General features: G+C 35.5%; 1 protein-coding gene across 1 annotated transcript in view; it reads left to right on the top strand.

Moving 5' to 3' along the window:
* AKAP6 (A-kinase anchoring protein 6) overlaps nucleotides 1-15,818 on the top strand; it is a 578,687-nt gene that overhangs the window by 473,588 nt on the left and 89,281 nt on the right. The window contains exons 15-16 of the mRNA XM_033851195.2: nucleotides 11,824-11,970; nucleotides 15,021-15,245. Of these exons, the coding sequence (XP_033707086.1) occupies nucleotides 11,824-11,970; nucleotides 15,021-15,245 (372 nt within the window). The remainder of the gene's footprint in view (nucleotides 1-11,823; nucleotides 11,971-15,020; nucleotides 15,246-15,818) is intronic.

Genomic DNA, 15,818 nt, shown 5'->3' with positions numbered 1-15,818 from the left:
GTTACCATAAGAAATCTATAGTTTCTTCCTCATGAGATTCATTTGGCGTTATGTTTGAGGTGAGCAACATCTTGGCAACTGCTTTAGTTTAAAACTCTATGTGATTTGGGAAAAGCACGTTTCAGAATGTTTAATTCAGTGATACAAAAGGCACTAATGAAATATGCATGTATGAATTTTATATCATATTAGTTCCCTCTTTCTTGAAATCTGAATAAAAGCCAAACATCTGGATTACGTTTGAAAAGCCTGAATTTCCAATTTTCAGAGAGATTCAATCTATTTTGACATTGCACACTTAGCCTTAACATTTACAGTGTGTTATTAACATTACTTGCAATTGTAAAAAAAAAAGTCCAGATTTAAACAAACTTGGTCCCTCCTAATGCTAAAAATATATCTATATTTGAAATGGCTGCTGCTGCACAACTGTACACATCCATGCTTTAGGCTTCGTCAGCATTTCTATTATAAATGCATTGAACAGGCCTGTAATTCAGCTATAAAGATATGGGGTAAGCTTTGATATATAAATTCTCCCATGATTGTATATTAAAACAACAAAAAGCAGTTCATGTATCACTCAGTTTGAGAAACTATTCATTGACTCAGTGTTTTCTGAAGGCCTCAAATATTCAAGATACTCCATGGTTGACCAAAAAGGCATGCCCTCATCCTTTGAGAGTTTATTCTTCAAATTTATGACAAATGACAAGATTTCTATTTTTGTAGATATCTGGGTATATTTTGGCAGCTGGACTAAAGGCAAGTGAATGCTTATGGTCATAATTTAGAGAAGTAAATATGGATGCTAATGCTTTATCTCATTTCATTATCTTAGTTTTTTTTAAGACAGAGCTGGTCAATTGAGTTTTAGGAGATGAGGCAAGAAATTCTATGTGCAACAAGAGATCAAGGGCAACAGAAGAATGTGACGTTGTATTTGAAGTTTGCATAATAGTAAGCCTCAGTGGGCTTTAATTTATTACACTTAAATTTTTACTGGATTTCTTGTCGCATATATTAGGTGAATCTTATTCTTTTGTGACATACAGAGAACAGCTTACAGTCAAGGACTTCCCTTTTCTCTTCTTATTTTGCTTTATTAAAAAAAATCAGTCCATTAAATTATATAGTAGTATCCAATTAAACAAAAATAAATGTGATTGAAGGCATTTGTTTAGGTTGGGAGATGGGAAACAAAAGAAATGGTATTTTAAATTAGAAACTTTTTTAAAGGAGAAGACTGGGTTTCATTACATTAACTGCTGCTCCTCATGTCTTTTTTCTTTTTTTTTTTCCATTCTACACTGCATACTCTAACAGATATTACATAATTGCATAACTATTCTTACTATTTGCTGACATGACATTACAACAGCCCTGATAGGGTATATCATAATGAAACTGTAATTAGAACAGTCATGATGTATTATGGCAATGATCCACATCGTCACTGAAGTGCATTGGAATGAACAGAAAACCCATTGAGATGTGCAGATTTTCGACATAATACAGCAGAACCATGAAGTTTCATAGCATGTAGGAGAAATTGCCATTATGCCCACACTGCTGGTAGCAAGAGTTATAACACGTTTCCTAGATATCTGCTAGAGAAAGTTCTGATATATATCAATGGAAGAAAATTTTTGAGAGTGGTATTTGTGAAGTTTGTCTTTAAAATATCTACAGGAAGGACTTCTTGAAATATGGGCCTAACTGCATAAATTGTATAGTAGAAGTTTCCTATATCCTAAAAATATTTAGTCAAAAACAGGACCCAAAAGGTTTCCTTAAGTTCAGGAATTCATCAAATATGCCTCTAAAGTAGGACAGATTGAAGATGATTTGAGAATATTTCAGTCAACCTTGCCTTTTCTTTTTGTTCTCTGTATTTGAGCTTAGATTGTATAGCTTACATTTTATGTGGTTGTGTCTTTGCTCCGCTGTTGGTCTCCTGGGTTTCTCTGCATGAGTATCTTATATCTGAGTCTCTTTCCAGCAAGTGACAGCTTCTCCTTAACTTGCTGTTTTTCAGTCTTGGCATTTCTTCTGCACATAATAACGTGATTGTTATGGCTCATCTGGTAAATGTGGGCCCAAAGAAGCTCAACTTTCTAAAATAGGGAGGAATTCTAGACTATCTTCTAGACCAATCCTCATTCAGTGCCTCATTATCCCATAAAATATCCCAACTAGGTAGACTTCTGGTCTCTGCCTAAGTAAGTCTGGTGAGTGTGAACTCACTATCGCCCAAGCTTTCTTTCTTCTTGTGCTTCAGTCTTTGATCCCAGGCTTAACCTCTGAGGTCAGATGAAACAAATTAATGTTTTCTATTCACTCCTGTAAATATTCCAAATCTGCTAACATGTTTTTCCCTCTCTTCTGTCATATTCAACTCTTATTTATCTCTCGGCTGAATATCTACCTCTGGCTTCTTCCACAGCCTGCTCCCTGGAGAAGTGTTGAATCTTCTCCCTTCCTTAAGTGCTCTCCTTTGGATATTTAATACATTGCTTAGGTCCCTCTCGGAACATGGAACCCAACGAGAACAAGGACTACAGGTTTGGGCCTAGTAAACCATAGTCAAGCTGACCTGTCTGCTACCTTTCTTTTTTTTTTTTGACCCTGGGTTTGTCTCAGTTCAGCCCCGAATATATTTCTTTCTTTTTTTTTTTTACATTCCTTCCACTGTCTGTTGACTCATTGAACCTAAAGACAATTGAAACCTAGTCACCTCCATTCTTTGTGCAATTTCTGTATTTCTATTTTTTTTTTGTGAGGGGAGGGGATGGTTATTAACTCTGTCTGGCTTGATATTTGTCCTATCTCCTTCTTCAGTTTCATCTACTATGCCAGCATGTTGTGTTCTCTTTGGAGTCTAGTATCATCGTCTAAAAGAGACACTGCAAAATAGTTGCCTGCAAATTCAGATCTAACTCAGAGACGTAGGTTGACGTGTACAGTGTTAAAAATTTTTAATTCAACATAAAAATTATAAGATTTCACATAAAAATATACATTCTGTCTTCTCTTCAGATGTGTACCTGGCCATACAGAAGCCATATTGAAGCCATATTCCTACACAGGAACAGTTGGCAGAGCTGAGTAGAGAAACTTGTGCTCTCCTGTCCTCTGTAATCCACACTACTTCCTCTTATTTTCCCTTGACTGGAATCAAATGTTAGTAATCATCACATTTATGCATTTTCTTTTAGTAGAGAAAAATATCAATAGTTCTCTCTTTCTATGACCCTAGCAATAGTTAGAGTATGAAAGATAGAAGATGACTTATCTATACTCAACTCCTGTACACTAGATGCCAGGTAGTGGGCTGCTGGATCTGGTTAGTTCTAGCTTTTGAGAGCTGATTGTCAAACATTCAGGAATTTTGCCAGCAGTAGCAACCATTGGTAGCTTGGAATCCACCATGATGGGAATATTTACACCAGGGAAATCACTCCCCCAGGGAGCCAGCTTACTAGTATACCACTACCTGTAGGTGCTTGAGTTTATGATATCTGAGCTAAAATATTTATTCTTCTTTATTCATAAATGAGATTAGTATAATCTGGCAATCTAATCAACATGCCATATACAAATATGTTCACTAATAAAAATAGTGAATAAGACTAAACCAAAAAAAGGGCCCTATGGCATGACATATCTATTAAGCAGTGATCTTTACAAATGGCTGTTCAACAGGTTCTTAGCAAAATTCCTTGTACTTCTGTACTTCTAAATGATTGCATCCTTCTGCTCACTTTATGCTTATGAAAATCTAATAGAAGCTTATATACCTGATCCAGGGATCCACATCCTTGCTGTAGGGATTTAAGTCATTAGATTTGGGGTGTATGTTCTTAGCAATTTAATTATGTTTAAAGTCTGGTTAGTAGTGTAGTAAATAACTGGTATTGCTCCAAAATTGCATCGAGAAGGTAATAGGATTGAATCTCTGCACAAGTTGACACTCAATTAAAATTTCTGTATATCCAATGAGTTAGCCAGTCCTTGGCTGGGGAGCTAGAACAAATGCCTTCCTCCTTAAGCCGATCACTTCAAAACAGCAAAATTTACAATAAAGTCAAATCAAGACTCAGTGCATCAACTAAAATTTGAGTTTGGCTTATCAAATATGGATCAAAAGCAAGGAAGAGACCAGAGAGCCTTCACGATATTTCTTTCTTAAATTCTTCTATTTTTTATTGACACTGGAGGAAAAATAACACATTAAAACCTCCTTACTGAATTACTGTCCTAAACCAATAGATCCATGGGGCTTGTTCAGCTAAAAGCCACAACAGACTTTGTAATGCAATGATGTAATCTTGGCTTTGTGTCATTTATATTCAACCTAAAAAAACCAATTTTCCTGAATAGACAGGCTGACAACAATATTGTTCGGTGTGGGTTTTTATTTGGATTCTTTCCAAATGGTTCACATGCCTTCACCGTAACACATCATGCCTGCTTACATCTTTTTTTTTTTTTTTTTGCCTGAATTCCAAAGTTTTCCCCTTTTACTAGCTCTCTATTTTTCTTTTAAGGTCTCAGTTATGTTTGTAAAACTAACCAGCTCCACCACAAAATTAGGATGTATCTTGCAGAGTGCATTCATTTTACTTTTTGCATATTTTTCCCGAGGTCATGTCAAGGTTAGTTTGAATTCCATCCTACATTAAGACTTCTTTCACAGCTATTTAGCTCGGCAGCCCACTCCCCGCTGGGGTCTGCCCCTTGGGCACGTCAAAGCTTCAGACCTGACAAATCACACGCAGATGAAGCTGTACAGTTTTTTAAACAGTTTCATCGGTAACTTTTTTTCCTTTTTCACTATCCTTATTCATGTTGAGATTTTTTTCTCTCTGAATTACCATTTCAGGAATGTCGATTTCTATTTGAGACGGTTTGTTTTTACATCAGACTTTCAAACAAGCAATATCAGTTATTTTACAGTAAATCGTACCAATAGCCTTCTATTCACCGAGACTGCAGACCGAAAGACCTACAGACCATTCTTGACTAGTATAACTGTAATTCCATTATTAAAATCTATTTGTAGCAGGAAGCTTAGTGTTGTGAAAGGTGGCTGTATCACAGAGTCTACCGGAATCAGAAAAAAATGTCAACCATAAAAATGCATCCAGTTTATAACATATTATGGGTTGAGCCTGGAAATGTTTCTCAAATGGTTAGCAATATGCTCTTATCAGTATTTTAGCAAATTGTGGCTAACGGTGCAACTCCATTTCCTGTTTAATTGATGAACTTAAAATGCTTGGTTGCTAATGAGTGTATTAGCAAACAATGTTCCCTTCACAGGCTTAAATAGATCAGGATTTTTTAAAAGCAGCTTACTGTCCTTATTTTCATATAAAGAAAAATATTGACTGCCACAGAATTGCTAGATCAACTGAAGAAGTGGTGTAATTATTGCTGTGTAGTCATTTTGGCTATGTCAAACAACCAGATTATAGTTTTCTAGTTCTCATGCTAGAAAATAGCTATTTTCTTTTGCAAACCATGGGCTTTTCATTACACTTTTATTCAGGACAGACAACACCTGAAGATCTTAACGACAGACCAAGTAGAAAACTTAGAAGTAAGAGGGAAAATATATATATTTGAATGATTCTCCTCTACTCGGTCCTGTTTTACACTTAGCTCAGTATGAAAGTACCCATCGAAGGGTCTATAAAAGGTGGCTGGTTGAAACTAATTAAAGACAGGTCTAAATAGAAGAAGAAAAGGAAGGGGGATCAAAGGAATTACATTAGGTGTCAGTATGTTGTTTGGAGATATTTCATTTAGATTTTTGTAATTATATTCAGGGAAAAAGCTAAATTCTAAAAATATCCATTTTGTGCCATAATTTCATATTTACGTTATTTTTGCAATAAGATACATGTCAACAGGCAAACATCTTGAAATCATTTCAGCATTGGCGCATTAACACATTTTGGTGAAAAGAGAGGCTTGTGCTTTTCACGCAGTGCATTTCAGTCTTCAATTAATGTGAAAGCACTACAATGGCTATGCAACTTCTCTTGCCTAGTGGTGTACCATTTATCATTGCGGTTTTACATTGACCTTGACACCCACTTCATTAGAATAAAGATTGTCTACCATTTAGGTTACATTGTTCCTCTGCACAGAGACCCCATGCAAATTTCTGTTCAGATAGAAGAGCTGCGAGGCTGTCAGAGGTCATCTGCATTAAATGATTGCAGCTATTTTCCAACTGCTTCTTTTCATTCTACTCAATTCAGGCTAGGAGGATCAATCAAGTCCTCTGCCTGAAACAGTGGGACTGCTGGGAATATAACTGTTTTTGGTAGTAGTGGATATGCCCTAAACAGTATTAAATATTTAATATAAACTCATTAAAGGCCATGCAGAGACTTCAGAAAGACATCAAATTTATAGAAAAATCTAAGGGGCTAGAGGACCTTTTAAGAAATAAATAGAAGAATAATAATCAATTTTATAATTTCAGAGTATGATTACAATAGTTCTTAAACTTAGTAAATCTTTTCTAGTAGGAGACTTTTTTCTCACCCTAGACCTGGGTAGGGAAGGGACAAGACAGGCAGATTTGGTGTTCTTATGCAGTATTTTACTTAAAATTGGCATTGAAAAGTTTTCAGTCATGGCTGTTTGTTATTTTTGTTCTCTAACAGTGAATTTTGCTCTGGGTATTTATTAAAAAAGCCTTAGGTATTTGTTATGTAAAAGGAATGATTGGAGAAATAAGTTGCCAGGTTTCCTACTTAAGTTTTCTGAGTGATATAATTGGAATTAAATTATTAATGGGGGATACTTTAAAAAAGATTGTTTTATGATCTTCTATTAGGGAATTTGCAATTCATTTTAATATTTGTAGTTTGATTTATATTAAAGATAATGCAATCTATATCCAATTAACAATACATGGCCAATGTAATGTGATTTCCAGATCATGCAAATGAAATAAGCTAGAAGAGGGGGGAAAACTCAATTCTTAACCTCAGATGTAATTTGCTGTGTGAGTTCTGGCAATTTTAAATGACATTGCACTTTTTAATTTTTCCAAAGGCTCAGCAAGCAGATTTATCCCAATCAAGAAAGCCTGTTATCAATTTACAAGGACAATTATAGGAGTCTTTATAATTTCTCTGTGCAGTTATTCGCCATAAATTGCTAATGGTAAAATACAAGGAATTTGCAAGAAATAAAGACTTTTGACAAAACAATAAGACAAACTTATTGTTTGTCTTGGGCTTGAACCCTCGTCTTCAGTCTTGAACATCTTCCCTAAGTGTTGGTGATATTGGCTCCATGTGAAACATCACATGCATTGTGAGATGCTGGACACTGGTGCTTGAAAAAGGGGGCAGTGCAAGAACTGCTGCAAAGGGGACACTGGCCTCTAGCAGATTCCTGCACTCAGCATGTACAGCTGAGCTGTGGACCCTGGACTTTCATATAAAAAGACTCTTTGTTCACCACTGAATGGCATTAGGCATGGACTTGCTGAGGGGCCACCATGAAGCCTCGCATGAGGAGGGCAAACACTAGCCCGAAAACACAATACGGGAGTCATAGACGGACACATCCCTGCATTTTTGTGCAAAAATGCATATTTTCACGCATAATTTTACCAGTGGTTTGGCGTTTTGGTGTGTTCCTAGCATAAGCTTTCTTGTTGATAGACTATACTACATTTTATTTTCTCAGTGTATTTTCTCTACCTGTTGTGTGTTTATGGGAAAGGGGATTATGCTGGATATACAGGTGTTTATGGTATTACTTTGCACTGGGAAGGATAATCAAACTGTAATTATAATAACTAGATCATTTTCCTTGCTTTTACTCTTCCTCATATAAAATCACATGAAGCCCAGTTAAAGAACAGTGTAAGATGTAAATACTCAAACCCTGAAGATACAGCATCTGACAGCCCTATTCTAATAATCAAGAAAATTCTTTGGTTTAATTCTTGTGTTTTTCGTAGCCAAAACTTCACTCTCCGCTCAGCAATGTCTGGTCTCTTTTCAGCATAACCAACAGAAGCACCATACAAAAGTCTTACAATGGATGTCTTAATCTCTCTGTGTGCTTTTTAGAGCATTATTTTGAATTCCATCATGCTGCCTTTTTTCTTTCCTCTTCTGAAGTTTTATTACAACAGCAGAATTCCCAGGGAGCTTTGGGGGCAAGGTTCACATAATATAGCCCTGAAGTTTTGCTTAGGTGGAATCCATCCCCCAATCCTGGCCATCTTTTGATGATCTTTGTATTTCAAAAAGATTCACTGGGTAGAGTCTTGTAGCATTAGCTGTATGTAGTTTATTTTTTATTTTTTTACTTACTAGACGGTGAGCATCGACATCCCTTTCATGACGCTTTCTTTCTCTGACCTCACCGTGACAAGGCATCTTGTTCTTTAACATTGAGGGAGGCAGAAAAATGCTTGAGTTGCTCAATGTGTGCCTTCTATACCAGTTTCAAAATGGCTTATTCTTCTGGTTTCCATGGTGACAATTAACACTGTTTCAAGGCATTGTTCCAGTCTCCATTTGGGCAGAATTTTCGGTGTGATTTTTAACAAAAAAAAAAAATAAAAAAAAAAAGGAAAAAAAAGGTTTGGGGGGAAAAATCCCTTTAGCATAACTGTCAAAAAAGTTATCTCAATCAAGTCTTCATGCATTTCTAATTTTATTTACTTCAGAAGTCCTGTTTTGGCTGACTTTGTTTTATAATTCAATTTTAGTATTTGTGCTTTTAAAAAGGAAGCACTGAATAAGAATTTTCTAAAAACTTCTTTAACTCTTAGCTTTAAAAATGAGCTAGTGTTTGTGGTTATTTTTAATTCGGTTTTTAATGGTTTCTTTATATATCTCTATATACACACAGGAGTGGCATTTAGAATAGGAGTGGCCTGTGTCTTTAATTTAGATCATTCACGTATCTATTAGGAGGCTTCATTAGTCAAAATTGAATTGGCCAAGCAAATACACTTAATAATGTAAATACGCCCTTTCAATAGAATATATTTTATTTTTGACTAGACAGGCCCACAGCAGGTGCTGTGGGGAAATTAAATACTGGATGCTTATTTACCTTAGCACTCAAGAAAAGCCATCTGACTTTAACTTTGTTAATCTCATTTTTGACTATTGAAGAGTAGTCTATATCATAACATCCCTAGACTACAGGGCACAGTGGGGCAACCTCTGCTCACTTACTGCTGTGGACGGAATGAATATGAAGACTAAATTATTTTCTCACCACAGGCTAAAGTAGCCCTACTTGATAGAATGACCGAGAACTGATAGAGCTGACAGTTGATTGTCCCTCTCTAATGCTTCTGAAAATGTTGGAGAGAGAAAAGCAACATACTAACGTCAACAAAAATATAACCCTCTGGCATGATGACATATACAGCTTGAGGCCCTAAATTATATCAGATTCAACCTTCAGAGTGCTTCAAACATTAAAATAAATATTTTCATCTTAAATTACATGACATTCTATTACCTCTCACGCACATACCAATACATCTAACAATTAGCTGTATTCTCTTAGCTCTTATAGTTTGAAGGCATTGTCCATCAATCACATCTTTCATCAGTCTGTTTATACAGTAGGTTACATGGTGACAAAGACAGAGAGCATACTTAAAGACAAGTTTTTTAATGTAATAACCTTTTATAATAGCTGTTGCCGTGACTACCAGTACTAGATTTCATAGAGAAAATTATTTTATTATGTCTAAAATTAAATTAATTGTTTTTAATATTTTTATTATTACAAGACTATGATGTTTATGGGACACATTTAAACTGTTGTCTTTCTTGACTGATCTGCTGGGGAGGAGCTGTTCAAAGTTGGGGTAACGAGAGGAGGTGAGCTTGTTACAAGTGAAAGTGGTAACTGGTCGAGGCTGATCCCGGGTGGCACAGCTGGAGGACTCCCTCTGTCAATTAATGCACATGGCATAAGCAAAAGATTTGAATAGGATTCTTCTACTTGCTTGAAATGCTAGTTCCCCCAATATTATGTCAAAGAAGTCTTACCAAATTAATTATGTAAATCTTTGTCAGCCATATCATCTTTAGATGGAACTCTGCTTACATAAAGCAGATTGCCCTCTCCTCCAATCATTACTCTGATAAATAAAACACTATTTAGGTTTCTAGAATACTTGTTGAGTGTTGAGTCCAGAAAACTCGAGTGGACAGTGTGTTTTATAAGTGTTGTAGTAATGTGGTCTTGGTAATTGCCTGCCATTAGAAAATACAATCAGAATTCCCATGTATCACAGGCCAAATTCTGGAAGAGCTCTAAAGCAACCCTTGATTCTTTTCGTTATGCATATTCATGTAATTTTGGATACTCTGACACCCTGATCAACATTCATTAATACTACGAAATGCTTTAAATCACCTCATTTAAAACATTTTGTTCTGTGATCCACAAATGACTAGCATTTGGAGAAGTTTACATAATACAAATGATGTGCATGTTTAGTGTAAATGAAAGATTAAAATATGAAACTAAAAGTATGCAAACATATGCAGGAAAATGCTGAGGACCTATTAACCGAAACAGGGATTTTACACCTTCTTTTCCTTTAAGCTGCTTCCAATTGTATTTTAGTTTGGGATCTTACACAGTATCATGTTTTCAAGTTGAATAAAATCATCCAAGTGCTTGGGCATGTTTTGAATGTGCTGATTTCCTACTTTGCCCAGACAAAAGCATTTCTTATTAGATCTGGTAAGGTGCTCATCTTAGCTCAGTTAGGACAATGGTGTATTATTACCAGGGACCCCAGTAACCTAACTTTTATGCATTGAAGAAAGAAGTTTAGGGATTGCCAGTATACATTTGGAAATGTGCTAAAGTTGTAAAATATGTTTAATACTCTAACCAGAATCCAGTTTTTCTATTCAGAGTTGTTTTTAGGTGCATATTTAAAAACTACATCCATAGTCAATTATAGTTGTCCTATAATATAGGACTTTCTAACTATGAAGCTATCCAAATAGAGTTATTTGAAGAGAATCACCCTAGTTAACTGTCACATTAAATAGCACTTATTATCACCAGCAAAACATCCTTTAGGAGACACCCACTTGGCAGTTTGTTAGAATACAACGTATATTGCGGGAAGAGAGTTCTGTAATCGATTGTGATGTTTGCGACATTTTACAGCAATCAATAAGGAAGTGTAGATTTGTAACCATTCTCAAAACACTGTTCTTTTGTTTTTTGTTTTTTCCTCTCTATATGTACCTCTTCTCCAAGCCCACACAGAATTTTTAAGTAAAAGAAAAATGAAAAAAAAAAAGTTAACAGAATTTAGGGGACTTATAGGATAAGGAGGAAGTTACACGCTTTTTAGGGATCATTTTATTTGTACCACTCTGAGACTAGTCCTTTGGGAGACAGAGATGGGTGATGGGCAGTACTCTGGAGCCAAATGTTGGCCAAAACTAATTTTGATATTAAATCCCTCTAGACCAGGTATGTTCCTATTTGGAGTATTTTAAGATAAAGATCAAATGTGTGTACAAACTTTAGTTTGGAAAGACATAAATCGTAGTCAACTAAATGGAATACCTTGGATGTTTGTGTATATGTGAGAAATTTGTATATTTTTAACTGTTTTCAGCAATTTTTCTCAACTACTCAAGTTTCTTAGTTTAGCCTCCCCATTAATTTTATTGGAAACACAAACTTTTAACACCCATGAGCCTCACTAACTCTGTGCTCAAAGATTTTCTAAGAACACCTCTTTCCCTAATGGTATCTTTTTTTCTCTTCCCGTTTTAGCGATACAGTGTGGAAATGTCCATCAGGGACCTGAAAAAGACGGAGCTGCTTAGTAAGGTTGAAGCTCTGAAGAAAGGTGGCGTTTTACTACCAAATGATCTCCTTGAAAAAGTGGATTCAATTAATGAAAAATGGGAACTGCTTGGGGTATTTGCATTTTTATTACTGTTTGTAGGTTATGTGTACATTTTTTGTGAAGCACCCTGTCTGATTTCTAATTTGAGGCACAAATATCTCTCTCTTTCAATTCACTACCTACATTTCTAACAAGCTATTCATGCTATTATGGGGGAAAAACACAGCTTTTCCTCTTCTGTTTTTTTTTTACTCTGAACTTGTCTTCTCTCAGATTTTTAATAATTTTGGTTCTTTAATACGTAAAAAGGTAAGTAAAATACGCCATGTATTATGGGCATGCACCAAGTCAACTATAATACAGTATATCCTGATATACACTGACTGTCATGCTTGAATGAATGTTAATAGAATTTATTCTGAAGGTACATGTTAGAGACATCCACTGTTTAACTATTTACTGTACCCTTCAGATGAAAAGTGGAGTTGTCACTATAGCTTTCAAGTCACACTAAAGCCACAAAAACAAAGATGCAAACTTGACCCAAATCTGAATTGCAGAATTAAATCGGCCTCTGTTTTGTGCCTCAATTTCCAGCTCACTTTTAAGAAAAGCCAAAAAAAAAAAAAAAAAAAAAAGTTTCATGTAATTCATTTCACGCAATGATGGGCTGGGTCTCAGCCAAAGACTGAGATGCAAGAATCTGGCAAAAAGGCAATATAGAGATTCTGTTATCCAGAGACCAGGATGGCACTGTGCAGGAGACAGTACTGTCCTTTTGTAGGAAGACAGCTGAGAGAGAGAGGTTAAACTGTATTTTTTCATCAACTTCTCTCCTAAATTGCCTTCACTTCAAATCAAGGGTAAGCTAAATTTGTCAATTACTTAAATGATTAATTATAACAGCTAAGTATGGGTGGTGTCAGTTATGGAGCATGATTTTGCATGCCTTCCCTTTCCTGCCTTTTAATTTTTAAAGAAATAATACTCCAAAAATATTTTGAATAAAAAGCTCTCCATGTACCTTGATGACTTGGAGGAATGCCAGTGTTCAGTTTATGCCAGCTTAATCTAGGTGATTAAAAAACTGCAAGTTGAAATCCTTGCTTTCTCATTTAAATTCACCACACTCTGCAACCGTGCAAAGTAACTTAAAACGTTAAAAGTTTTTACTCTGACCTATTGTTACATTACTTTTCAATAGTAATTAATGGCTTTCATTTTATAATATGGTGATTTAAATCAGAACCTACTAAATTCTACAGGATTCATTGATCTCATACAGGAGAAATGCGGTTAGTGTCTGACATTTTAAAAGACTGTTTACTAAATAGATGAGAGCAGCAACTTTATATGCTCGATAGATAAAGCGATAGTCTGCCTGTGCTGTATTTTCACATATCTATTTCTAATTCGATAAATAATTAACAATAATCTTTTTGGAAAATTGTTTGAAGTATGTCATGTACATAGCTCCCTAAACAAAAATTTTAAATCAAGATAACATTAAAAAAAGAAACAGAATATTTAGCTATCCTTTATGAGGCAGATACCTTAAAAATGGTTGTCATTTTAACAAAAATATCATTCGAATGCAGTACGCAGAGTTTTGTAATGATTTCTGGGGAGAGAAGGGTGCTGGGAAGATTTTAACAAAACCTGTGCTACACTACCACCACCAGACATACTGCTTTAATTGGCATGATTACATTTTAATTGGCATGAAAAAAAATTAAAGACAAGGATTTTAACTTCTAACAATAGTAAAATAGAGGGATATGGTTTTTAATATTACTTTCATCTAAGGTGAACAGTGTGGAATGGAAATGCATTAGAATGAAATGTCAGTGGTGCGTACAGTTTAATCTGTGAAATTTTGTCCCCTGTGCTGCATATTACTCTGTCTCAATTGCATATTAAACAACCCTATCAAGGCAGGCATTGGCATCTGCTGTGCTGACACAAATTGTGAATTAAATGAAATTGATGTCCTCTGTCGTATATTTATGAAGATGGACCATTCTCTGAAGTATTCTGTTTATGAAGAATTTATGATTGCAAACTGTTCCAGAACAAAAAAGTGGCAATAAATTCTTTTTTGTGACCCTACCCTCCAAGGGCATTGATTTCACCTCCTGCTGCTACTTTTGTTACAGCATAAAAACAATAGCTAAATCTGGATTCCACTGAGGGTCTTCAAATTATCAATATTTGCACCATGAAAATACAAGGGTGTTGCCACGAAAGGCGATTTTTCTCCTAAAGATACCATTTACGGAACACTACACAGCAGATGAATGTTTGTTGACTTAATTTTATTTGTGTTTTAAAGCCTATTTTTGTAGCTTTAATTCATCATTATACATTAACTCGTCCTGATTCTCCAGAGTGTTTTCCACCAAAAAAAAAAAAAAAAAAAAAAAAGCCTTTCCTGACTTACCTTCATGCCATAGTGGTTCATCTAAGCAGGCTTCTAGCATAGTGGATTGGGGCTTATTTTAACACATATTTTAGAAAGTCTAGCATCCACAAATGCAAAGTGGGAAGAATTGAAGGGTTGAACAATTTCTAGGTCAGGTAAAATCAACAGCACCAAGGAGGCTACCCCTTCTTAACAGTCCTGTGTCATAAGGTTTAGGGAATTGTACCTCACAAAACAAAAAAAAAAAAAAAGGAAAAAAAAAGGAATTGAATTCTCCATGCATAGTCTACTCTTGGCCTCTTTAGTATATTGATTAAACTCAAACTTCTATCTCCTGAAAATTTTTTGCAGAGAATTTTTACTGTAAACTCCTTTCATGAGAATTGAAATGAGTTTTTATCAGTGACCATGGTGAACTTTTGGGTCAAAGCTCCTTTCTGTTAGAGGAAATTAGAAGTGAATGACGTCTTCGTAAGCCTCTAGTGGTAGTCAGAACAACACCCACGGCTCAAGAATCAAATCCTAAATGGAACATTGAGCTAATCTGAACTGAATGTCAGTTGTGAGGTGGGAGGTGCAGCAGACACCTTCCAGGTGGCTCTTGTCACCAGCCAAACTGTGATACGTATTTGGTACCTATGCTAATCAACGTTTTTGTTTTTTGCTGTTTTTGTTTTTGTTTTTAATCTGATGCATTAGAAAACCCTAGGAGAGAAGATCCAGGACACAATGGCAGGGCACAGTGGGTCGGGTGCACGTGACCTGCTCTCTCCTGAAAGCGGAAGCCTGGTAAGGCAGCTGGAGGTCAGGATCAAAGAACTGAAAGGGTGGCTAAGAGATACAGAGCTTTTCATCTTCAATTCCTGTCTGAGACAAGAAAAGGAAGGAACAATGAATGCTGAGAAACAACTGCAATACTTTAAGGTAATAAAAAACAATCAAAGTTTATAAAAAGCTTTCTTTATGGTAGGGATAAAATATTTATCGAGTACGTAAAGTATTATACCCGTGTATCTATGTATCACTGTGCTCTTAAATGTTTCCTTGAATTTATAGGCACCCTCCACATTTCTTATATGCCAACGTCTGTGTGTGTATAAAGATGAACATTAAGCGTATCAAATACACATTGTATAGGGGAAATCTCTGCTGCTTGTGTGTTTTGTGCAACGCCTGTTGAAGGAGGGCTTTGATAAATTAAAAGCAGACCAGCAAACACTAAAGATTACTGAGGACTTTGAAAGGCAGACCTAAATGTTCTATAAATAATGTGGCTAAAAATACTTCCATAAATTGATATGATAAAAACACATGATTTAAGATAAGACCATTAATGCTAACAAAAGGAAACATAATTTTTACACATGAAAGAATCAACTATTTATGGAAGGAAGAAATAAAGTAAAAGTGTTTCCTACATTAGAGGCATTTTCCACTCTAGAAAAATGTCAAACTTAGCCACATGGCTGTGTACGTGTTCGCTGTATGTCCATGAAG

Source organism: Tursiops truncatus, chromosome 2 (genome assembly GCF_011762595.2).
Source record: "Tursiops truncatus isolate mTurTru1 chromosome 2, mTurTru1.mat.Y, whole genome shotgun sequence".
Lineage (NCBI taxonomy): Eukaryota > Metazoa > Chordata > Mammalia > Artiodactyla > Delphinidae > Tursiops > Tursiops truncatus.
The sequence above is the reverse complement of the archived record's forward strand: the minus strand, read 5'-3'. Positions and strand labels throughout refer to the sequence as shown.